Source organism: Pristiophorus japonicus, chromosome 2, assembly GCF_044704955.1.
Source record: "Pristiophorus japonicus isolate sPriJap1 chromosome 2, sPriJap1.hap1, whole genome shotgun sequence".
Classification (NCBI taxonomy): Eukaryota; Metazoa; Chordata; class Chondrichthyes; family Pristiophoridae; genus Pristiophorus; species Pristiophorus japonicus.
The window spans coordinates 366,224,072-366,250,883 of record NC_091978.1 but is presented as its reverse complement, the minus strand read 5'-3'; the positions used below and the strand labels follow the sequence as shown (position 1 = coordinate 366,250,883).

The following is a 26,812-nucleotide window of genomic DNA, read 5'->3' as shown; positions in this document are numbered from 1 at the left end:
TATATTAACGACTTGGAAGAAGGGACCGAGTGTAACGTAGCCAAGTTTGCTGACAATACAAAGATGGGAGGAAAAGCAATGTGTGAGGAGGCCACAAAAATCTGCAAAAGGACATAGACAGGCTAAGTGAGTGAGCAAAAATTTGGCAAATGAAGTATAATGTTGGAAAGTGTGAGGTCATGCACTTTAAATGGAGAAAAATTGCAAAGTGCTATAGTACAGCGCGACCTGGGGGTGCTTGTGTATGAAACACAAATGGTTAATATGCAGGCACAGCAAGTGATCAGGAAGGCCAATGGAATCTTGGCCTTTATTGCAAAGGGGATGGAGTATAAAAGCAGGGAAGTCTTGCTACAGTTATACAGGGTATTGGTGAGGCCACACCTGGAATGCTGCGTACAGTTTTGGTTTCCATATTTACAAAAGGATATACTTGCTTTGGAGGCAGTTCAGAGAAGGTTCACTAGGTTGATTCTGGAGATGAGGGGGTTGATTTATAAGGAAAGGTTGAGTAGGTTGGGCCTCTACTCATTGGAATTCAGAAGAATGAGAGGTGATCTTATCGAAACGTATAAGATTATGAGGGGGCTTGACAAGGTGGATGCAGAGAGGATGTTTCCACTGATGGGGGAGACTAGAACTAGGGGGCATAATCTTAGAATAAGAGGTTGCCCATTTAAAACTGAGATGAGGAGGAATTTCTTCTCTCAGAGGGTTATAAATCTGTGGAATTCGCTGCCTCAGAGAGCTGTGGAAGCTGGGACATTTAATAAATTTAAGACAGAGCTAGACAGTTTCTTAAGCGATAAGGGAATAAGGGGTTATGGGAAACGGGCAGGGAAATAGAGCTGAATCCATGATCGTATTAAATGGTGGAGCAGGCTCGAGGGGCCGTATAGCCTATTCCTGCTCCTATTTCTTATGTTCTTATGTTCTAGGTTTGTTCTGGTCACGACATTACAGGAAAGATGTGATTGCACCAGAAAGGGTACAAAAGAGATTTACGAGGATGTTGCCAGGACTGGAGAATTTTAGCTCTGAGGAAAGATTGGATAGGCTGGGGTTGTTTTCTTTGTAACAGAGGAGGCTGAGGGAAGACCTGATTGAGTTGCATAGAATTATGAGGGGATTGATAGAGCGGATAGGATGGACCTATTTCCTTTAGCAGAAGGGTCAACAACCAGGGGGGCATAGATTTAAAGTAATTGGTAGGGCTTTTAAAGGGGATTTGAGGGGAAATGTCTTCACCCAGAGGGTGGTGGGGGTCTGGAACTCACTGCCTGAAAGGGTGGTAGAGGCAGAAACCCTTAAAAAGTACTTGGATGTGCACTTGAAGCGCTGTAACCTACAGGGCTACGGACCAAGATGGAAGGTGGGATTAGGCCGGGTAGCTCTTTTTCAACGAGCACGGACACGATGGGCCGAATGGCCTCCTTCTGCATCGTTAAATTTCGATGATTCTATGATATCCGTGTGCAAACTGACCCTGTCCAGTTGCCCAGTGTTATAGGAAACACGTTCAGGGGGTTAATGAATGGTATCTCTCTCACTTGCCATGAAACTGTCTGGTGCGCTGTGTTACCATGTTGTCCTTTCAATTCTGGGATCTCTAATTAAATGTGATCCAGGACTGAGGGGCTAGAGTTTGCTTGAAAGAGGTCTGATGTAAAACACATTTGGGATGTGCCAGCCAATTAATAGTTACCAGCCGATGCCAGCCTACAGCAGAAAACTGGCCAATATGTATCACTAATTGACAATTCGCCTCAGAGAGCCCCAGACAACTGGTGTGCAAATGAATGGAAGGAAGGAAGGAGAAAGAAGATAAATATCTAAATAGATAGATAGATAGATAGATAGATAGATAGATAGATAGATAGATAGATAGATAGATAGATAGATAGATAGACAGACAGACAGACAGACAGACAGACAGACAGACAGACAGATAGATAAGATATATAGATGATGATCCAAAACTCGGCTGCCCCGTGTCCTAACTCGCACCAAGTCCCGCTCACCCATCACCCCCTGTGCTCGCTGACCTACATTGGCTCCCGGTTAAGCAACGCCTCGATTTCAAAATTCTCATCCTTATTTTCAAATCCCCCCATGGCCTCGCCCCTCCCTATCTCTGTAATCTCCTCCAGCCCCACAACGCTCCGAGATATCTGTGCTCCTCTAATTCTGCTCCCTTGAGCATCCCTGATTATAATCAACCATCGGTGGCCGTGCCTTCTGTTGCCGAGGCCCCAAGCTCTGGAACTCCCTGTCTAAATCTCTCCGCCTCTCTACCTCTCTTTCCTCCTTCAAGGCGCTCCTTAAAACCTACCTCTTTGACCGAGCTTTTGGTCACCCGCCCTAATTTCTCCTTATGTGGCTTGGTGTCAAATTTTTTTAAATCTCCTAATACTCCTGTGAAGCACCTTGGGACAGTTCACTACATTAAAGGCACTATATAAATACAAGTTGTTGTTGTTTTGATGCTCCTAGTTCAGTTGTGGACTCGGCCCCCTATCAAGTAGGCCAAGGCTTCTCTCCAGTACCCCTTCCCCAATCAGGCAGGTAACCATGGTAGCAGCAGGAATATGGGGTGGCGGCGGGTAGGGGCGGGGAGGGTGGTGAGGCCTCGCACTGCCTCTCAGCCATGAGCTTAATTCTCCCCCCCCTCCACCCCCACACGACCCTTGCCCCTGCCCCACCCACCATGTGAAGCTGACAGCAGAGAGATGGGGATCTGGCATTCTACCCACGTCATTTCCGCACCCAGGGGCATACGGGGGGGGGGGGGGGGCACTATGCCCTGATATATTGGCCTTGGAGGGAGTACAGAGTGGGTTTACCAGAATGATACCGGACTCCAGGGGTTAAGTTACGAGGCGAGGTTACACAAACTAGGGTTGTGTTCATGGAATTTAGAAGGCTAAGGGGTAATTTGATCGAAGTTTTCAGGATATTAAGGGGAACAGACAGGGTAGATAGAGAGAGACTATTCCTGCTGGTTGGGGATTCTAGGACTAGAGGCATAGTCTAAAAATTAGAGCCAGACCTTTCAGGAATGAGGTTAGGAAACACACAAAGGATTGCATCGGATATACGGCACAGAAACAGGTCTTCGGCCCAACCAGCCCATGCCGGCGTTTATGCTCCACTCGAGCCTCCTCCCGTCTTTCCTCATCTAAACCTATCAGCATAACCCTCTATTCCCTTCTCCCTCATGTACTTGTCCAGCCTCCCCTTAAGGGTGGTAGAAGTTTAGAACTCTCTTCCGCAAACGGCAATTGATGCTGGGGTCAATTGTTCATTTTAAATCTGAGATTGATAGATTTCTGTTAACCAAAGGTATTGAGGGATATGGGGCAAAAGGCAGGTATGTGGAGTTAGGTCGCAGATCAGCCTTGATCTCATTGACTGGCGGAACGAGCTTGAGGGCTGAATGACCTCCTCCTGTTCCAATGTTCCGATGAGGTCGCAGTAGAAGTGCTGATGCCACTATGGCAAGGGCTCCCAGTTAGAGAGTCAGTAAGAGTCTTGCGCTGAGTAGGTCAGTCAAGGGCACCCAATTGCTTGGCACTGCACCAATCAAGGACTCATTCCTTTAGATTGGGAGAATCTCCAAAGGGGCTAATCATAATTTTTAATGTCATTCACGGGAATAGGGCCATCACTGTTTATTGCCCATCCCTAATTGCCCCTCGAGAAGGTGGTGGTGAGCCGCCTTCTTGAACCGCTGCAGTCCGTGTGGTGAAGGTGCTCTCACAGTGCTGTTAGGGAGGGAGTTCCAGGATTTTGACCCAGCGACGATGAAGGAACGGCCGATAAATTTCCAAGTCAGGGTGGTATATGTGACTGGGAGGGGAACGTGGAGGTGGTGGTGTTCCCATGCACCTGCTGCTCTTGACCTTCTAGGTGGTAGAGGTCGCGGGTTTGGGAGGTGCTGCCGAAGAAGCCTTGGCGAGTTGCTGCAGTGCATCTTGTAGATGGTGCACACTGCAGCCACGGTGTGCCGGTGGTGGAGGGAGTGAATGTTGAAGGTGGTGGATGGGGTGTCGATCAAACGGCTGCTTTGTCCTGGATGGTGTCGAGCTTCTTGAGTGTTGTTGGAGCTGCGCTCATCCAGGCAAGTGGAGATTATTCCATCACACTCCTGACTTGTGTCTGTCACAATGCAGATTTCATTTTGGAATCGGTATTCGTTACATGATCCCCAGCCTTTAATGTTGTGGAGATGCCCTTGACAGGTTGCCAAGCTGAATTCCAGTCCCAACTGTTGGCTTAACAAAAGATTAATAGGACATCGTTAAACTCAGATCAAAGGCAGAGGAAATTATTTTTTTATTTGAACTCATCAATTATAGACACTGTTTGAATATGTTTGACTGATGTCAACCACTGCCCGCACTCCCCCAAAAACACACTCTCTCCAGGAGCTTGCATTGAAGCTGACTTTGACCTCTGCACGACCCCATCTGTTTGTAGATGGTTAAAAAGCTCTGCCAAGCCATGTACCGCTGACCAGTGCTAGCCCTTCCCTTGCCTGTTGCCATGGGGCAATAAGACTTAAATTAAAGGCCCATTGCCCCTTGCTTAGTGAGTCACGGTGATGTCAAGCCGACGCGAATTTCATCGGCCGCTAAGTTATTTTGAATTGATAAAAATTAACAGGCAGGATGCTTCTATCTCGATGTTGAACCTATCAATCCACAGTCCTTACCCACCAGTCCCCCCTCCTCCCCCGCCCCCCTCACTCTATTAAGGTGACAATGGCTCTTTAATTGTGTCTGCTCCATTGTTGAGTTTGCTTCACGTATTCCTTAATTTCTCGGGTATTATTTGTAAGATTTCCTGTGCACAGCAGACTTATACTTACACTTACATTTCTATAGCACCTTTAACCTGGTAAAACGTCCCACTTCACAGGAGCAATTATCAGACACAATTTGACACCGAGCCACTCAAAGAGTTATTGGGACAGGTGATCAAAAGCTCGGTCAAAGAGATCGTAGCTTGCAGCTTGAGGGAGGAGAGAGAAGCGGAGAGGTTTAGAACAGAACAGAAGAAATAGGCATAGGAATAGGCCATTCGGCCCTTCGAGTCTACACCACCATTCAATATGATCATGGCTGATCATGCAACCTCAGTACCCCATTCCTGCTTTCTCTCCATACCCCTTGATCCCTTTAGCCGTAAGGGCCACATCTAACTCCCCTTTGAATATATCTAACGAACTGGCCTCAACAACTTTCTGTGGTAGAGAATTCCACAGGTTCACAATTCTCTGAGTGAAGAAGTTTCTCCTCATCTTGGTCCTAAATGGCTTACTCCTTATCCTTAAACTGTGACCCCTGGTTCTGGACTTCCTCAACATCAGGAACATTCTTCCTGCATCTAACCTGTCCGATCCCGTCAGAATTTTATATGTTGCTATGAGATCCCCTCTCATTCTTCTAAATTCCATTGAATATAAGCCTAGTCAATCCAGTCTTTCTTCATAATCAGTCCTGTCATCCCTGTCATATGGCCCCTCGAGCCTGCTCCGCCATTTAATAGGATCATAGCTGATCTGATCATGGACTGAGCTCCACTTCCTCGCCCGCTCCCCATAACCCTTCACTCCCTTATCGCTCAAAGGTTTAGCAAATATTTCTCTCCATCCCCCAACTCCTCCCCAACAATCAAGTGAAACTCCAGAATATGAACCCATCCCCGTAACTCACCCCATACCTTGGCAGTTCCTCCACCCTTGAGACTTCTTCGGATAGCTGTCAGGGAGGGAATTCCAGAGCTTGGGGCCCAGGTAGCTGAAGGCAGGCCGCCGATGGCGGAGCGATGGAAATCGGGGGGGAGGGTGCGCAAGAGGGTGTAATTGGAGGGGCGCAGAGATCTCGGAGGGTTGTGGGGCTGGAGGAGGTGAGCTGGGAATTGCTGAGCCCTGACGGGTTCTCGTTGTGCATCCCCAGGACCTGCGGCCGATGGACGTTGTGCCCGTGGAGCCGGACGCCGATGCCACGACCTTGATGGGCCCCAATGCTTTTCGAATCCCGTTCTCCATCAGGCAGAAGATCTGCACCAGCCTGGATGCTCCAAACAACAGGGGCAACGACTGGAGGCTGCTGGCACATAAACTCAACTTGGACAGGTAAGGGGATTCGATGCAGATGCGTTTGATGGTGACTGTAATGCATTTGCTTCATGGGATCTTTGCTTACGAGTTCATAGCATCACATTGCTATTGAGAACTAGTTGGGTTGTTTACAAAGGTTTAACAACCACACGACACATTACTAGTTCATCCACCAGGCTCACAACTGCATACCTCATCATGGACAACCAAGACCCAACTGTCTGGGATTTCATTGGCCCAGAAATCCCGGCCTACCTGGGTCCGTATGGAGTGTGTACAGAGTGTGTACGGAGTGTGTGTACAGAGTGTGTACGGAACCAGGAAGGCAACGCAAAAGCCGGTTTACAGCGCACAATGCCATGCGCGGAAAAGCGGCTTTTCCGATCGGTCAAGCTGGAGCTCGACCGATCCAACGCATCGCGGGAGCGAGGACATTTGCAAGGGCACGATTGCGGGACTTACCCATATCTTGCCCAGCAAATGTTCTCAAAACTCTTGCGGCATAGCCTACTGTTACAGGTGTAAGAGTCTTAAAGCACACAAAAACATATTAAAATAAAATGTTAAAAACACATTTTATTGTTAAAAAAAACCCTGCCCACTGTGGTAAGTTTATTTTAAAGCATGATTTTAAAAACTTTTTTAAAAATTAAAAAAAAAAATTCTAAGACATTTATTAACTTTAATTTCAATTAATTTTAATTATGTGAGGTGTGTTTTTTATTTTTTATTATATGTGTTTAGTGTGTTTTGGGGTTTTTTCCCCTCATTAATAGCAGTGAGAACTGGTAGATACGGAGTTCCCATTGCTATTAATGAGAAAGCTATGGAATACTGTACTTGATTGGCTGAGCAGTCACATGTGACTGCACCGTCTCCGTGGGAACCCTGGAGGACGGGGGCGCACTCCGCAGCGCGGGAAGAGAAGGCCTCCCCGCCGGAATCCCACGCTCCTCCCGGACCACCAGGTAAATTCGTGGAAATGTTTCAGGTCGAAGGCAATTGCCCGCGGGAAGTCTCCGATCGGAATTTCAGGCCCACTGAGTTTGGTGAACATCACATGACTGGCTAAGTCACTCACAATTCAACAGCTCTACAACTATTTTAGTTAATAACATTAATACAAGTGCCCCCTGATTAAAGGGGGGAGGACACTAACACCAACACAATTAAACAAATTAAATTTTAGACAGTAACTTAAATCAAATTAAAATTTGGTTGCCCGGGGTGCTGATGCACTCCAGCCCCTCCGATGCCCACCTCTCGCGGAAGGCCGCGCGCACACCGGTGGACACTGCGTGCTCCATCTCCAGGGACACCCTGGCTCGGATGTAACTGCGGAAGAGAGGCAGACTCTCCTTGGCCGTGCCCAGGAGCAGTCCTACGAGGAGGCCCTCGGACCTGCCCGCTCCCCTCCGCACAGGGTGCCCAAAGATCAGGAGTGTGGGACTGAAGTGCAACCAGAATTTGAGGAGCAGCCCCTTCAAATACTGGAACAGGGGCTGCAATCTCGCGCATTCGATAAAAACATGGAACACGGACTCCTCCAGACCGTAGAAACTACAGGCGGCCTGGGAGCCCGTGAACCGACTTAAAAATTTATTGCACGGGACTGCTCCGTGCACCACCCTCCAGACCAAGTCCCCAATAAATAGAGGGAGGACTCCCGCGTAGAGTGCACTCCATTGGGGACCCCCGCCTTCTCCGGACGGCAAGATGGTGCGCCATGGCATGTCCGGACGGCAGACGAGGATGGCAAGGTGGAGAGTGTGCAGGAGCAGCCCGTACAGGAAACCCCTCCGCGCAGAACTGAAAGGCACAGAGGGGATTGCGACAGCTCTACAAACCTGTGAGCATACTCACGGATGCATACATTACACTGACAGTTTTACTTATGGAAGTAACTTTCAACAAGAACGATTACGTCAATGAAGGTGATGAATGAAAACAACAGACGTACATGGATTCACCGCCTTTCACAACTTACAGGACATCCCAAAGTGCTTTGCAACCAATTAATTATTCCTGAAGTGCTGGAACTGTTGTAATGTCGGAAACCGAGCAGCCAACTTGTGCACAGCAAGCTCCCACAAACAGCATTGGGATTAATGACTCGGTAAATGTTGGCCAGGAAACCGGGGATAAGTCTTCTTCGAAAAAGTCCCGCGGGACCTTTTACATCCACCTGAGAGAGCAGACGGGGCCTCGGTTTAACGTCTCGTCCCACAGCACTGCACTGTTGTGTCAGCCTGGATTTTGTGCTCAAGTCTCGGGAGCAGCACATCCATCACCACCTGACTCAGAGGCGAGGGGGTGCTGCCCACTGAGCCACAGCTGACACTCTGTAATGTCTGGTGTTGAGTGTCGTAAAACCTCAGAAAGCTGTTTTAAATCCATGGTTTTATCAGTTGCCAGTGCCCCAGGTTGTGTCTCTGTAGACTGAGCATCGTGACTCTGAGGAGGCTCGAAGTTTTGCAGATACAGGTAGTGGGATGGTTATAACTTGTCTGTGGCACCAAGTTCCCTTTGGGATTTTCTGTCTGTCTGCCTCTCGGTCTGTCTTGCTCTCTGTCTGTCTATCTGTCTGTCTACCTGCCTATCTGTCGCCCTGTCTGTTCGCCTATCTGTCTACCTGTCTTGTTTGCCTGTCTGTCTCTTTGCCTGCTATTACATAAGAACATAAGAAATAGGAGCAGGAGTAGGCCGTACGGCCCCTTGAGCCTGCTCCGTCATTTAATACGATCATGGCTGATCCGATCTTGGACTCAGGTCCACTTCCCTGCCCGCTCCCCATAACCCCTTAATCACTTATCGGTTAAGAAACTGTCTATTTCTGTCTTAAATTTATTCAATGTCCCAACTTCCACAGCTCTCTGAGACAGCAAATTCCACAGATTTATAATCCTCAGAGAAGAAATTCCTCCTCATCTCAGTTTTAAATGGGTGGCCCCTTATTCTAAGATCGTGCCCTCTAGTTCTAGTCTCCCCTATCAGTGGAAACATCCTCTCTGCATCCACCTTGTCAAGCCTCCTCATAATCTTATACGTTTCGATAAGATCACCTCTCATTCTTCTGAATTCCAATGAGCAGAGGCCCAATCTACTCAACCTTTCCACATTCCATGCTATGTCTGTCTCTCTGTCTGTCTCTGTCAGCCTGTCTGTCTGTCTGCCTGTCTCTCAGCCACTCTGTCTATCACTCTCTCTGTTTGTCTCTCTGCCTGTCTGCCTGTCTCTCTGTCTGACTGTCTGTCTGCCTATCTCACTGTCTGCCACTCTGTCTGTCTGTCTTTCAGTCTGCCTGTCTGTCTGTCAGTCTGCCTGTCTGCCTGTCTGTCTGCAGCTCTTGCGAGAGGTTGATAGGAAGCCAAACACTCCTTGGGCGATGTGGAGCCAAGAGCGTTCTAGCTGTGTAGGACTAATGAAAGTTTAGGATTTGGGGGCCGGGGAAGATGCCAAGGCCTTGAAGAGGGCACTGAAGGGTATCAGAGTAGTAGCAGGGATGAGGGGCGTATGTGGAGAGACTGGAGAAGCTGGGATTGATTTCTTGAATCAGAGAAGGCTAAGTGGAGATGTAGTAGAGATGTTCAAAATCATGAATGGTTTAGACGGAGTAAACCAGGAACAACTGTTCCCAGTGCCAGCAGGGTCGGTAACCAGAGGTCGCAGATTTAAAGTCATCGGCAAAAGAACAGAGGTCAGATAAAGAGGAATTTTTGTTTACGCTGTGAGTTGTTGTGATCGGGATCGCGCTGCCTCAAAGGGCGGTGGGAGCAGATTCAATAGTAACTTTCCAAAGGAGAACTGGGATAAATACTTAAAAATAGGAGAAATGTGCAGGGCTGTGGGGAAAGAGCAGGGGGGGGAGGGACCAATCGGATCGCTCTTTCACAGAGGCACGATGGGCCGAATGGCCTCCTTCTGTGCTGTCCTCTGATTCTCTCATTTTCAGCTTGCTGTGATTTTAATCGGGCAGATTCTATAACGAGCGGCCCATTCACAACGACAGCCTTACATCGGTCACCTCACCTGGGGAGCCCAGTGATCCTGCGGGATACACGGAATGTGGTGTTGAGTGAGACTTGAGGCACGAGGGTGATATAAAAGTCCTGCCGGGTCCTTGGTGAGTGTCAGCCGTGGCTCAGTGGGCAGCACCCTCGCCTCTGAGTCGGAAGGTCGTGGGTTCAAGTCCCACTACAGAGACTTCAGCACAAAAATCCAGGCTGACGCTCCCAGTGCAGTGCCGAGGGAGTGCCGCACTGTAGGAGGTGCTGTTTTTTTGGATGAGACGTTAAACCGAGGCCCCGTCTGCCCTCTAAGGTGGATGTAAAAGATCCCATGGTGCTATTTCGAAGAAGAGCAAGAGAGTTATCCCCGGTGTCCTGGGGCCAATATTTATCCCTCAATCAACATAACAAAAACAGATTATCTGGTCATTATCACATTGCTGTTGGTGGGAACTTGCTGTGCACAAATTGGCTGCCGCGTTTCCCACATTACAACAGTGACTACACTTCAAAAAATACTTCATTGGCTGTAAAGCGCTTTAAGGTGGTCGTGAAAGGCGCTATATAAATGCAAGTCTTTCTTTGTTTGATTTAAAAATAAATATCCAACTTGATTTCACAACATTGGAATCATCTCATAGTTACATGTAGAGGTGACTAATGAAGGTTCAAACATTTTAAAATTAAAGTGACCTACTTAGATATTACGGAAGAATTACTTATTGATCCAGAGTGTCGCTGTGAGAGGGATCGTCCTGACAAAGGTTATAGCCAAATGCTAAAGCTTGATCAAAGAGGTAGATTTTAAGTAGCGTCTTAAAGGAGGAGAGAGAGAGACAGAGAGGTATCGAGAGGGAATTAGAGTTTAGGGCCCAGGCACCTGACGACACGGCCACCAATGGTGGAGCGATTATAGTTGGGGATGCGTGAGGGCAGAATTGGATGTGCGCAGAGATCTCAATGGGTCGTAGAGGTTACTGAGGTTGGGCAGGCGCGAAACCATGGAGGGATTTGAACACGAGGATGAGAATTTTAAATAAACAGCTATCGGCAGACCCACATACTCATCTTCGTTTGTTAGCCCGTTAAAATATCGAGTTGTGGAAGGGGTTAAAGGCCTTGGGTCCATTCCCACCACTCAGTCCATTAAACCAAGCAGTTGTTCTAGACTTCAGCCCCGTGAAGCCAGTTTACCAGAAGCCTCGGGACCTTGATTGTCTGGAACTAACAAAGCTGAACCTTCACAAAAGGGTAGGTCACCAATCCATGCTCTTCAGCACTTCCAACACTCACACACACTCACACTCACTCACACACTCACACTCACTCACACACTCTCACTCAGTCGCACACACTCACACTCACTCACACACTCACACTCACTCACACACAGTCTCACACACTCACACACTCAAACACTCAGTCTCAGAAACACTCACACTCAGTCTCACACACTCACACTCAGTCTCAGACACACTCACACTCAGTCTCACACACTCACACTCAGTCTCACACACTCTCACACTCAGTCTCAGAAACACTCACACTCAGTCTCAGAAACACTCACACCCAGTCTCAGACACACTCACACTCACTCTCACACACTCACACTCACTCACACACAAGTATAATGTGGATAAATGTGAGGTTATCCACTTTGGTGGTAAAAACAGAGAGGCAGACTATTATCTGAATGGTGACAGATTAGGAAAAGGGAAGGTGCAACGAGACCTGGGTGTCATGGTACATCAGTCATTGAAGGTTGGCATGCAGGTACAGCAGGCGGTTAAGAAAGCAAATGGCATGTTGGCCTTCATAGCGAGGGGATTTGAATACAGGGGCAGGGAGGTGTTGCTACAGTTGTACAGGGCCTTGGTGAGGCCACACCTGGAGTATTGTGTACAGTTTTGGTCTCCTAACTTGAGGAAGGACATTCTTGCTATTGAGGGAGTGCAGCGAAGGTTCACCAGACTGATTCCCGGGATGGCGGGACTGACCTATCAAGAAAGATTGGATCAATTGGGCTTGTATTCACTGGAGTTCAGAAGAATGAGAGGGGACCTCATAGAAACGTTTAAAATTCTGACGGGTTTAGACAGGTTAGATGCAGGAAGAATGTTCCCAATGTTGGGGAAGTCCAGAACCAGGGGTCACAGTCTGAGGATAAGGGGTAAGCCATTTAGGACCGAGATGAGGAGAAACTTCTTCACCCAGAGAGTGGTGAACCTGTGGAATTCTCTACCACAGAAAGTAGTTGAGGCCAATTCACTAAATATATTCAAAAGGGAGTTAGATGAAGTCCTTACTACTCGGGGGATCAAGGGTTATGGCGAGAAAGCAGGAAGGGGGTACTGAAGTTTCATGTTCAGCCATGAACTCATTGAATGGCGGTGCAGGCTAGAAGGGCTGAATGGCCTGCTCCTGCACCTATTTTCTATGTTTCTATGTTTCTATGTTTCTATGTCTCACACACTCACACTCAGTCTCAGAAACACTCACACTCAGTCTCAGAAACACTCACACTCAGTCTCACACACTCACACTCAGTCTCAGAAACACTCACACTCAGTCTCAGAAACACTCACACTCAGTCTCACACACTCACACTCAGTCTCAGACACACTCACACTCACTCTCACACACTCACACTCACTCACACACAGTCTCACACACTCTCACACTCAGTCTCACACACTCACACTCAGTCTCACACACAGTCTCAGAAACACTCACACACACTCACACTCAGTCTCACACACAGTCTCAGACACACTCACACTCAGTCTCACACACTCACACTCAGTCTCAGAAACACTCACACACACTCACACTCACTCACACACAGTCTCAGAAACACTCACACTCAGTCTCACACACACTCACACTCAGTCACACTCAGTCTCAGAAACACTCACACACAGTCTCACACACTCACACACACACTCACACTCAGTCTCAGACACACTCACGCTCAGTCTCACACACTCACACTCAGTCTCACACAGTCTCAGACACACTCACACACACTCACACTCAGTCTCAGAAACACTCACACTCAGTCTCACACACTCACACATACACTCACACTCAGTCTCACACACTCACACTCAGTCTCAGAAACACTCACACTCAGTCTCACACACTCACACACACACTCACACTCAGTCTCACACACTCACACTCAGTCTCAGAAACACTCACACTCAGTCTCACACACTCACACACACTCTCACACACAGTCTCGGACACACACACACACTCTCACTCAGTCTCAGACACACACACACTCAGTCTCACACACACTCTCACACAGTCTCAGACACACTCACACACACTCACACTCAGTCTCAGAAACACTCACACTCACTCTCACACACAGTCTCAGATACACACACTCACACACTCTCACACACCCTCAGACACAGTCTCAGACACACACACACTCTCAAACACACTCACACACCTCACACACACACTCACACACCTCACACATACACTCACACACCTCACACACACACTCATACACTCACTCACACACAGCTCACACACTCTCAGACACACTCACACACACTCTCACTCAGTCTCAGACACACACACACTCTCAGACACAGTCTCAGACACACACACACTCTCAGACACACTCACACACTCTCACACACACTCTCAGACACAGTCTCAGACACACACACACTCTCAGACACACTCACACACTCTCACACACACTCTCAGACACAGTCTCAGACACACACACACTCTCAGACACACTCACACACTCTCACACACTCTCAGATGCACTCACACACACTCACACTCAGTCTCAGAAACACTCACACTCACTCTCACACACAGTCTCAGATACACACACTCACACACTCTCACACACCCTCAGACACAGTCTCAGACACACACACACTCTCAAACACACTCACACACCTCACACACACACTCACACACACTCTCAGACACAGTCTCAGACACACACACACTCTCAGACACACTCACACACTCTCACACACTCTCAGATGCACTCACACACACTCACACTCAGTCTCAGACACACTCACACTCTCAGACACACTCACACACTCTCACACACTCACTCACACATATCTCACACACACCTCACACATACCTCACACACTCTCAGACACTCTCAGACACAGTCTCAGACACACACACACACTCTCAGACATAGACATAGACACGGAAAATAGGTGCAGGAGTAGGCCATTCGGCCCTTCTAGCCTGCATCACCATTCAATGAGTTCATGGCTGAACATGCAACTTCAGTACCCCATTCCTGCTTTCTCGCCATACCCCTTGATCCCCCTAGTAGTAAGGACTACATCTAATTCCTTTTTGAATATATTTAGTGAATTGGCCTCAACAACTTTCTGCGGTAGGGAATTCCACAGGTTCACCACTCTCTAGTGAAGAAGTTTCTCCTCATCTCGGTCCTAAATGACTTACCCCTTATCCTTAGACTGTGACCCCTGGTTCTGGACTTCCCCAACATCGGGAACATTCTTCCTGCATCTAACCTGTCCAAACCCATCAGAATTTTAAACGTTTCTATGAGATCCCCTCTCATTCTTCTGAACTCCAGTGAATACAAGCCCAGTTGATCCAGTCTTTTTTGATATGTCAGTCCCGACATCCCGGGAATCAGTCTGGTGACCCTTCGCTGCACTCCCTCAATAGCAAGAATGTCCTTCCTCAAGTTAGGAGACCAAAACTGATCACAATACTCCAGGTGTGGCCTCACCAAGGCCCTGTACAACTGTAGCAACACCTCCCTGCCCCTGTACTCAAATCCCCTCGCTATGAAGGCCAACATGCCATTTGCTTTCGTAACCGCCTGCTGTACCTGCATGCCAACACACTCACACACACTCTCAGACACAGACACACACACACATTCACTCACACCGCACACTCATGAACTCACACACATCTCACACACTCTCAGACACTCTCAGACACACACACACACACATTCACTCACTCACACACATCTCACACACTCTCAGACACACACACTCACTCACTCACTCACTTACTCACTCACTCACTCACTCACTCACTCACTCACTCACTTACTCACTCACTCACTCACTCACCCACTCACCCAGCGGTGTTGGGCGAATCGTGGCGCTGTCAGAAGCAACAGCAAACAGCACTGGGGGATTGACGGTGCAGGAGCCGTGAATCCTGGCCCAGCTCTGCGGACAATCCACCCACAGATTCAGTGGGGGTCCCGACTCGGGCCTAGCGAGCAGGACCATATCCTCAGGGAGACGCACAGGTTACACCAGGAGTAGTGACGCCACGAAGGAGGGAGCACTTCAATCGCGAGCGGTTTATAAACCCCTCGGTGTGTTTACGGCCTTCCAATCGACCGTCCTCCCCGCCCCTGCCCCTGCCCCGCCCAATCCGTTACCCTCTCGACAAACCGCCTGAGTCCCTCGATGACTGGCAATCACGCTAGGGGTGGCCAACCCTCGCGGATCGCCCAGGGGTCTCCGGGAGTCAGAGATTGATCTCCACACACTGCTGCGGGCAAAACCCGGCAAACAGACGGGGTGTGAGAAAGGATCGTGAGTTTTTCTCCTTTTCCTTAAAGGCTTTCGGTTATAATTCAAAATATTGGGAGTTGGTTGACTGGACGGGTTGCTTGGAGGTCTTGTGAGGAAACCTCCAGGGATACGGCTAGCCAGAGTTGGCGATCCTGGAATCACTCCCTGGGGAGTGTAGTGTTCTCATCGGCCTGACTGAAGAGGCGGGAATTCTCACTCCTCTTGGGTGAAATCGCCAGGGTCGGGAAATTGCCCCCTACTGCGATGTCTGTTAGTGCCTCCGGGGGTGGGGGCGGGGAGGGGGCGCTAACGTGGCACAGACCACTTTCCACCTCTGGGGAGCGCTACCACGGGAGTTGGCGGAGGCGTCGCCGCGGTAGCGCCGCGCGCGCCCAGCGATGACGTCATCGGCGTGCGCGGCGACCCCCCTCAGCGCCGGCGTCAGCGTCACGGGTCGACATCCGCTCACGGGGGCGGAAGTTAAAGGGGAGGTCGGGGGTGCGCCCCGCGCCGCCATCTTGGCGGTTTGACCCCGAGTCACCGGTCGGCCCGACGAGTTCTTCCACCCCAATCCCCCCCCCCCCCGGCGTGGTCCGGAGGCTGCCATCCGTGCGTTTTGGGGTGCCGGGCTACGCGGAACATCTACGTAACGCTGCCGATCGCGCCCCGGGAAACCGCCCGAAGAGGGAGCGGAGCGCGCGAGATTGCGCTCCACATCCTGCGAGGGGCGGTAACTGCAATTTCGCGGCCGGGACGGGACCTCTGTGCCGGGCGCAGGAAGTCCTGTCCCCGATCCGCTTACTGCCCCCCCCATTCATTGCGCTGGGGAATTTCTCCCCCTCAATCTCTTAACCGAAAATTAATTTAACAACGGCACCAAGGGGAAGGAAGCCCTTCTCCCTCGCAGCTTCCCGGGATCCTATGCGATTAAAAAGCTGTCAAATGGTACTTGGGGGGGGGCCCATCTGGGTTTTTTCTGCTGTAATAACAGGAGGCGACCACAGGATGGCAGGATTGTACCATCGGATGTGAAGGGCCTGTGCTGTCAGACATCTGCAGAGAGCACGAGAACGCAGAACAGATTTCCCACAGAATCAGAGAACGGTTACAGCATGGGAGGAGGCCATTTGGCCCGTCGAGCCCATGCCGGCTCTCTGCCAGAGCACCTCAGCTAGTCCCACTCCCCCCCCGCCCTTTTCCCGTAGCCCTGCAAATTCATATTTTCCTTCAGCTACATATCCAGTTCCCCTTTTGAAAGCCGCGATCGAGTCTGCCTCCACCACCCTCTCAGGCCGTGCATTCCAGATCCTAACCACTCGCTGCGTAAAAAAGTTTTCCCTCGTGTCGCCTTTGGTTCTTCTGCCAATCGCCTAAAACCTGTGTCCTCTGGTTCCCCACCCTTCCGCCAATGGGAGCAGTTTCCCTCTCTCTACTCTGTCCAGACCCCTCATGATTTTGAACACCTCGATCAAATCTCCTCTCGGCCTTCTCTGCTCCAAGGAGAACAACCCCAGCTTTTCCTCCAGTCTATCCACGTCACTGAAGTCCCTCATCCCTGGAACCATTCTCGTAAATCTCCTCCGTATCCTCTCTAAGGCCTTCACATCCTTCTCAAAGTGCAGTGCCCAGAATTGGACACAATACTCCAGTTGAGGCCGAACCAGTGTTTCATACAGGTTCATCGTAAATTTCCTCATTTATTTAAGCTCTCCTTTTGAACAGGTTTATCCATTAGTTGTCCGATAGCTTGACTGGCGTCCATGTTGGATGAGCCACGAGTTCCATCTAAACAACAACAGCATCTTGCATTTATATAGCGCCTTTGACGTAGTAAAACGTCCCAAGGCGCTTCACGGGAACGTTATCAGACAAAATTTGTCACCGAGCCATATAAGGAGATAACGGGGCTGGAATTCCGATCGGAGGCTTCCCCGCAGGCAATTGCCTCCGACCGGAGAACTTTTCCGCATTTACCTGGTGGTCCCGGAGGAGCGTGGGATCTCCGGTGGGGAGGCCTTCTCTTCCCGCGCTGCAAAACGTGTTCCCGTTCTCCAGCATGTGTGACGGCTCAGCCAGCCAGGTACAGTATTCCACAGCTTTATCCATTAATAGCAGCGGGAAACTCTGTATCTACCAGTCCTCATCGCTATTAATGAGAAGAAAAAACAAACATAATTACACCAAATAAAAAATAAAAAACACACCTCACGTAATTAAAATTAATTGAAATTAAAGTTAATAAATATCTTAGAGGAAGAACATTTTTCCGAGTTTTTAAAAAGTTTTTTTTAATTATGGTTTAAAATAAATTGAATGTAGTGGACAGGGTTTTTAATAATAAAATGCGTTTTTTTAAATTTTATTTTTTATGTTTTAAGTGTTTTAAAACTCTTACGCTTGTAACAGTAGGCTATGCACCTGCTTTTATCAGGTGCAAGAGTTTTAAGGACATTTGCTGGGCAAGATATGGGTAAATCCTGCAATCTTGCCCATGCAAATGTCCTGGCTCCCGAGATGCGGAGGATCTGTCCAGCTCCAGCTCGATCGATCGGAAAAGCCGGTTTTCAGCGCATGTGCATTGTGCGCTGTAAACTGGCTTTTGCGATGCCTTCCCGGGTCCGTACACACCCCGTACACACCCCGTACACACTCTGTACACACTCCGTACGCACTCCGTACACACTCCGTACACACCCCGTACACACTCCGTACACACCCCATACACACTCCGTACACACCCCGTACACACTCCGTACACACCCAGTACACACCCCGTACACACTCCGTACACACCCCATACACACTCCGTACACACCCCGTACACACTCCGTACACACCCAGTACACACCCCGTACACACTCCGTACACACCCCGTACACACCCCGTACACACTCCGTACACACCCCGTACACACTCCGTACACACCCCGTACATACTCCGTACACACGCCGTACACACGCCGTACACACTCCGTACACACCCCGTACATACTCCGTACACACCCTGTACACACCCTGTACACACCCTGTACACACCCCGTACATACTCCGTACACACCCTGTACACACCCTGTACACACTCCGTACACACGCCGTACACACCCTGTACACACACCGTACACACCCTGTACACACCCTGTACACACTCCGTACACACTCCGTACACACTCCGTACACACACCGTACACACCCTGTACACACCCCGTACACACTCCGTACACACTCCGTACACACCCCGTACACACTCCGTACACACCCCGTACACACTCCGTACACACCCTGTACACACACCGTACACACCCTGTACACACCCTGTACACACCCTGTACACACTCCGTACACACTCCGTACACACCCTGTACACACTCCGTACACACTCTGTACACACTCCGCACACACTCTGTACACACTCCGTACAGAAGCGGGAGGCTGGGATTTCTGGGCCATAAGGGACAGGTGACCAAAGGTTGGTCAAAGAGGTAGGAGCGAATGAGCGTCTTAAAGGAGGAGAGAGAGGTAGAGATGTTTAGGCAGGGAGTTCCAGACCTTGGGGCCTTAGGCAGCTGAAGACACGGCCACCAATGGTGTAGCGATTATAATCAGGGATGTGCATGAGCCCAGAATTGGAGGAGAGAAGAGATCTTGGACACTGTGGGGCTGGAGGATGTTACAGAGATTGGGGCGGGGGGGGGGGGCGGGGGTGCGAGGTCTTCGAGAGTTTTTGAACACGAGGATGAGAATTTTAAAATCGAGACATTGCTGGCCCGGGAGCCAATGTCGGTCAGCGAGCGCAGGGGGTGCTGGGTGAGTAGGACTTGGTGCGAGTTAGGACACGGGGCAGCCGAGTTTTGGATCACCTCTAGTTTACGTAGGGTAGGGTAGAATGTGGGAGTCCAGCCAGGAGTGCGTTGGAATAGTCAAGTCTAGAGGAGTTTTGGACGAGCTCAAGTTTACGGAAGCTGGAGGGCAAGAGGGCAGCCAGGAGATTCTAAACAGACGAGCTGTAAAGTAATTGATCAGCTGTTTGTGAGAGCTTGCTGTGCGCAGATTGGTTGCTACGTTCTGCACAACAACACAACATAATTGATTGTTTATACCGTGCTTGAGGATGTGACCGGAGCTGAATTGTCTTATTTTGCATAAAGCTGCCACAATTGATGGCATTTTTCATGCTGTAGTAAATAGTCCCACTTCTTATAGAACGAGTCAGCACTGAAGGAGGCCATTCGGCCCATCGTGTCTGTGCCGGCTCTGTGAAAGAGCGATCCAATAAATCCCACTGCCCCCCGGCCCCCCTGCCCCACCTCCTCCTCTTTCCCCATAGCCCTGAAAATTCTTCCTTGTTTAAGTATTTATACAATGGCCTTTGGAATGTTCCTATTGAACATAAGAATTAGGAACAGGAGTAGGCCATCTAGCCCCTCGAGCCTGCTCCGCCACTCAACAAGATCATGGCTGATCCGGCCGTGGACTCAGCTCCACTTACCCGCCCGCTCCCCATAACCCTTAATTCCCTTATTGGTTAAAAATCTTATCTATCTGTGATTTGAATACGTTCAATGAGCTAGCCTCAGCTGCTTCCTTGGGCAGAGAATTCCACAGATTCACAACCCTCTGGGAGAAGAAATTCCTTCTCAACTCGGTTTTAAATTGGCTCCCCCGTATTTTGAGGCTGTGCCCCCTAGTTCTAGTCTCCCCGACCAGTGGAAACAACCTCTCTGCCTCTATCTTGTCTATCCCTTTCATTATTTTAAATGTTTCTATAAGATCACCCCTCATCCTTCTGAACTCCAAGGAGTAAAGACCCAGTCTACTCAATCTATCATCATAAGGTAACCCCCTCATCTCCGGAATCAGCCTAGTGAATCGTCTCTGTACCCGCTCCAAAGCCAGTATATCCTTCCTTAAGTAAGGTGACCAAAACTGCACGCAGGTGCGGCCTTACCAATACCTATACAGTTGCAGCAAGACCTCCCTGCTTTTGTACTCCATCCCTCTCGCAATGAAGGCCAACATTGCATTCGCCTTCCTGATTACCTGCTGCACCTGCAAACTAACTTTTTGGGATTCATGCACAAGGACCCCCAGGTCCCTCTGCACCGCAGCATGTTGTAATTTCTCCCCATTCAAATAATATTCCCTTTTACTGTTTTTTTTTCCAAGGTGAATGACCTCACATTTTCCGACATTGTATTCCATCTGCCAAACCTTAGCCCATTGGCTTAACCTATCTAAATCTCTTTGCAGCCTCTCTGTGTCCTCTACACAACCCACTTTCCCACTAATCTTTGTGTCATCTGCAAATTTTGTTACACTACACTCTGTCCCCTCTTCCAGGTCATCTATGTATATTGTAAACAGTTGTGGTCCCAGCACCGATCCCTGTGGCACACCACGAACCACCGATTTCCAACCCGAAAAGGACCCATTTATCCCGACTCTCTGCTTTTTGTTAGCCAGCCAATTCTCGATCCATGCTAATACATTTCCTCTGACTCTACGCAACTTTATCTTCTGCAGTAACCTTTTGTGTGGCATCTTATCGAATGCCTTTTGGAAATCTAAATACACCACATCCATCGGTACACCTCTATCCACCATGCTCGTTATATCCTCAAAGAATTCCAGTAAATTAGTTAAACATGATTTCCCCTTCATGAATCCATGTTGCGTCTGCTTGATTGCACTATTCCTATCTAGATGTCCCGCTATTTCTTCCTTAATGATAGCTTCAAGCATTTTCCCCAATACAGATGTTAAATTAACCAGCCAAATTACCTGACTTTTGTCTGCCCCCTTTTTTAAACAGAGGCGTTACATTAGCTGCTCTCCAATCCGCTGGTACCTCCCCAGAGTCCAGAGAATTTTGGTCCGCTCTCACCGCCCTTTCAGGCAGCGCATTCCAGATCAAAACTTGCTGCGTAAAAAAATTCTTCTCACCCATCTCTCCCCCCCGCCACCCCCCGCTCCCATTGACGTTTTTGCCAATTATTTTAAATCTGCAACCTCTGGTTAGCCAGTGGAAACAATCCCCATCTACTCTATCAAAACCCCTCCAAAGTTTGAACGCCTGTGTTAAATCTCGCCTTAACCTTTTCTGCTTCATAAGAACATAAGAAATAGGAGCAGGAGTAGGCCAAACAGCCCCTCGCGCCTGCTCCGCCATTCAATACGATCATGGCTGATCCGATCATGGACTCAGCTCCACTTCCCCACCCGCTCCCCATAACCCCTTATTCCCTCATCGTTTAAGAAACTGTCTATCTCTGTCTTAAATATATTCAATGTCCCAGCTTCCACAGCTCTGTGAGGCAGCGAATTCCACAGATTTACAACCCCCACAGAAGAAATTCCTCCTCATCGCAGTTTTAAATGGGCGACCCCTTATTCTTAGATTATGCCCTCTAGTTCTAGTCTGCCCCATCAAGGGAAACATCCTCTCTGCAGCTACCTTGTCAAGCCCCCTCATAATCTTATACATTTCGATAAGATCACCTCTCATTCTTCTGAACTCCAATGAGTAGAGGCCCATCCTACTCAACCTTTCCTCATAAGTCAACCCCCTCATCCCCGGAATCAACCTGGTGAACCTTCTCTGAACTGCCTCCAAAGCAAGTATCTCCTTTCGTAAATATGGAAGCCAAAACTGCACGCAGTGTTCCAGGTGTGGCCTCTCCAATACCCTGTATAACTGTAGCAAGATTTCCCTGCTTTTATACTCCATCCCCTTTGCAATAAAGGCCAAGATTCCATTGGCCTTGCTGATCAAGGAGAACAATCCCAGCTTCTCTAGCCCCCCCAGACAGCACGCGGATTCGCTAAATTTGTACTTTTTATTCATTGTTTGTCTTTGTTTCCCGTTTTCTGCTCAGCTACCTGAACTACTTTGCCACCAAATCCAGCCCGACTGGCGTCATCCTGGACCTGTGGGAAGCCCGTAACTTTCCGGAAGGGAACCTGAGCTCCCTGGCGGCGGCCCTGGAGGAAATGGGAAGGCACGAGACCGTCGTCTCCCTGGCAACGGAGATGAAGCGCTGACTTGGGAGGCGGCTCGTGCGCGAGCGCGTGTTTTATGGAGCGGGAACAAAGAGCACCGAGCGGAGGGTAAATCGCGTCTCAGCCATTCGGATCGCTCCTGCGCTCTCCTTGAAAAACGCCCTCCCAGAACCATGTACATTATCGCAAAAAAAGGTTTCTCAAGCATCGTGCTGCAGCCCGACGAACGTCTGCCCACCGACCTACTGCTGTTCTTTCTTAGCATTGGCTGTCCGCAGCTTTGGTACAGTCGTCTTAAATGGTTTCCTAGGAAACGGAATTATGCATCCAAATGTATGGATAAACTTTCTTCACCGTCCCCGGTTTCTGCGATTTTACGCCGTCGTCCCCGACGAGAGCCGGAATTTGCTAACCGTGTGTCTACGGTGTAGTGGGGGGGTCAACGCCAATGTCAGGAGTGCGTCCCAGGCCCTCTCCCCCGCTCCCGCTCCCTCCCCTCCCCCCACCCTCCCCGTCTCTATTGTGACAGTGCCGGGAAGGGGAGCCGGATTTCATTGAGGAAATGCATTTTCTTTTTGTACACAGGCACGAACATACGAACATTGGCAGACAAGAAAAGACCCACCTAGTCCCATCGAGCCTGTCCCACACAATTGCGATACCTTGTGTATCACAACATACACACTCCCCACACCACCACCCAAAACCCTGTGATCTCCTGGGAGAGGCAAAAAAAAACAGATTGGAAAAACCCAGGGAAAATTTGGGAGAAAACAAAAATCTGAGAAATTCCTCTCCCACCCATCAAGGCGATCGAAACTAGTCCAAGAGATTCCAAACTAGTCCGGGAGTTTCCAAACTAGTCTGGGAGTTTCCAAATTAGTCCAAGAGATTCCAAACTAGTCCAGGAGTTTCCAAACTAGTCCAGGAGTTTCCAGAACTAGTCCAAGAGTTTCCAAACTAGTCCGGGAGTTTCCAAACTAGTCCAGGAGATTCCAGAACTAGGTTTCCGGACTAGTCCAGGAGTTTCAAAACTAGTCCAGGAGTTTCCAAACTACTCCAGGAGTTTCCAAACTAGTCCAGGAGTTTCGAAACTAGTCCAGGAGTTTCCAAACTAGTCCAGGAGATTCCAAACTAGTCCAGGAGTTTCCAAACTACTCCAAGAGTTTCCAAACTACTCCAAGAGATTCCAAACTAGTCCAGGAGTCTCCAAACTAGTCCAGGAGATTCCAAACTGCTCCAAGAGATTCCAAACTAGTCCAGGAGTTTCCAAACGAGTCCAGGAGTCTCCAAACGAGTTCATGAGTTTCCAAACTACTCCAGGAGTTTCCAAACTAGTCCAGGAGATTCAAAATTACTCCAAGAGTTTCCAAACTACTCCAAGAGTTTCCAAATTAGTCCAGGAGTTTCCAAACTAGTCCAAGAGTTTCCAAACTAGTCCAGGAGTTTCCAAACTAGTCCAGGAGATTCCAAACTAGTCCAAGAGTTTCCAAACTAGTCCGGGAGTTTCCAAACTAGTCCAGGAGATTCCAGAACTAGGTTTCCGGACTAGTCCAGGAGTTTCCAAACTACTCCAAGAGTTTCCAAATTAGTCCAGGAGTTTCCAAACTAGTCCAAGAGTTTCCAAACTAGTCCAGGAGTTTCCAAACTAGTCCAGGAGATTCCAAACTAGTCCAAGAGTTTCCAAACTACTCCAAGAGTTTCCAAATTAGTCCAGGAGTTTCCAAACTAGTCCAAGAGTTTCCAAACTAGTCCAAGAGATTCCAAACTAGTCCAAAAGATTCCAAACTAGTCCAGGAGTTTCCAAACTAGTCCAAGAGTTTCCAAACTAGTCCAAAAGACTCCAAACTAGTCCAGGAGTCTCCAAACTAGTCCAGGAGTTTCCAAACTAGTCCAGGAGATTCGAAATTACTCCAAGAGTTTCGAAACTACTCCAAGAGTTTCCAAATTAGTCCAGGAGTTTCCAAACTAGTCCAAGAGTTTCCAAACTAGTCCAGGAGTTTCCAAACTAGTCCAGGAGATTCCAAACTAGTCCAAGAGTTTCCAAACTAGTCCGGGAGTTTCCAAACTAGTCCAGGAGATTCCAGAACTAGGTTTCCGGACTAGTCCAGGAGTTTCAAAACTAGTCCAGGAGTTTCCAAACTAGTCCAAGAGATTCCAAACTAGTCCAAAATATTCCAAACTAGTCCAGGAGTTTCCAAACTAGTCCAAGAGTTTCCAAACTAGTCCAAAAGATTCCAAACTAGTCCAGGAGTCTCCAAACTAGTCCAGGAGTTTCCAAACTAGTCCAAAAGATTCCAAACTAGTCCAGGAGTTTCCAAACTAGTCCAGGAGATTAGAAATTACTCCAAGAGTTTCCAAACTACTCCAAGAGTTTCCAAATTAGTCCAGGAGTTTCCAAACTAGTCCAAGAGTTTCCAAACGACTTTAAGAGTTTCCAAACTAGTCCAGGAGTTTCCAAACTACGCCAAGAGTTTCCAAACTACTCCAAGAGTTTCAAAACTAGTCCAGAAGTTTCCAAACTAGTCCAGGAGTTCCAAACTAGTCCAGGAGATTCCAAACTAGTCCAAGAGTTTTCAAACTAGTCCAGGAGTTTCCAAACTGTCCAGGAGTTTCCAAACTACTCCAAGAGTTTCCAAACTAGTCCAGGAGTTTCCAAACTAGTCCAGGAGTTTCCAAACTACGCCAAGAGTTTCCAAACTACTCCAAGAGTTTCCAAACTTGTCCAGGAGTTTCCAAACTAGTCCAGGTTTTTCGAAACTACTCCAAGAGTTTCCAAACTAGTCCAGGAGATTCCAAACTAGTCCAGGAGTTTCCAAACTAGTCCAGGAGTTTCCAAACTAGTCCAGGAGTTTCTAAACTAGTCCAGGAGATTCCAAACTAGTCCAGGAGTTTCCAAACTACTCCAAGAGATTCCAAACTAGTCCAGGAGTTTCCAAACTAGTCCAGGAGATTCGAAATTACTCCAAGAGTTTCCAAACTCGTCCGGGAGTTCCAAACTAGTCCAGGAGATTCGAAACTACTCCAAGAGATTCCAAACTACTCCAGGAGTTTCAAAACTGGTCCAGGTGTTTTGAAACTACTCTAAGAGATTCCAAACTAGTCCAGGAGATGCCCGGTTGACAATTGTTACTTAAAAGTCGTGTGACTTAAACCCGTTTGTGACACCTTTCTCCTCTCCACCGCCCCCCCCCCCCCCCCCCACCACCTCCCCCCTTTCCCGTTCCCCTCGGCAGCACCCCTGCCATTTTGTACGTTAAGCTCAATGGCGTCGGGAGCAGTGGGCCTGAAATGGAGGCCGTGCTCTCCGAGCTCACACTGATTCCTCGTGGGGTTCTCCCGCCTCTTCATTAGTTTCGAAGGTTTCGAAGAATCCTTTTCTTTTTCCTTTTCCCTTTTCTATTCCCACCGGAGTTATATCCCTCCCCGCTCCCTCTTCCCCCTCCCCGCCCTTGCCCTGCCCGGCTAGCCAGCCAGGCGCAGAATCTGTCAGGGCAAATTTCTGGAAGCCCTGGGCAGCCATATTGAGATGCGCGGTGAGTTTTTTTTTGATCAATGCATTATAAGCAGTTGTGACGAGATATGTATAAAAAGGATCTATTGTAAATCATACATTTGTATCTAACGGCCTCAATGCTTCATGTGAATCCAGATTATTTTTGAATAAATTCCGCTTTTTGGAGATCGTAATTCAAGTTTGCATCCTGGAGGTTTCATTGTAGCGCACCCCATGTTGGAGAGACATCGGGAGGTGGGGGGAGGTGGGGGGGGGGCGCTTCCGGCAGCAGAACGGTCTGAAAGCAGGCGCCCTGCCGGGGACACAGCTGGTTCACGGGGAACCGCGCAGTTTAACATTGAGCGCAGTTCTTGTGCGTTTCGGACATTGGCCGCGACAAAGTTTCAGAATAAGGGGCCGCCCACTTAAAACGGAGATGAGAAGGAATTTTTTATCTCAGAAGGTCGTGAATCTTTGAAATTCTCTGCCCCAGAGAGCTGTGGGGGCTGGGTCATTGAATATATTTAAGGCGGAGATAGACAGATTTTTGAACGATAAGGGAGTCAAGGGTTATGGGGAGCGGGCGGGGAAGTGGAGCTGAGTCCATGATCAGA

General features: G+C 48.9%; 1 protein-coding gene across 2 annotated transcripts in view; it reads left to right on the top strand.

Moving 5' to 3' along the window:
* LOC139235027 (netrin receptor UNC5C-like) overlaps positions 1–23,978 on the top strand; it is a 502,551-nt gene extending 478,573 nt beyond the window's left edge. For both annotated transcript variants that reach the window (XM_070866133.1, XM_070866124.1), the window contains 2 exons: positions 5,961–6,139; positions 22,579–23,978. In XM_070866133.1, coding sequence (XP_070722234.1) covers positions 5,961–6,139; positions 22,579–22,744 — 345 coding nt within the window. In that variant the 3' untranslated portion in view covers positions 22,745–23,978. The remainder of the gene's footprint in view (positions 1–5,960; positions 6,140–22,578) is intronic.
* The last annotated feature ends 2,834 nt before the right edge of the window (positions 23,979–26,812 follow it).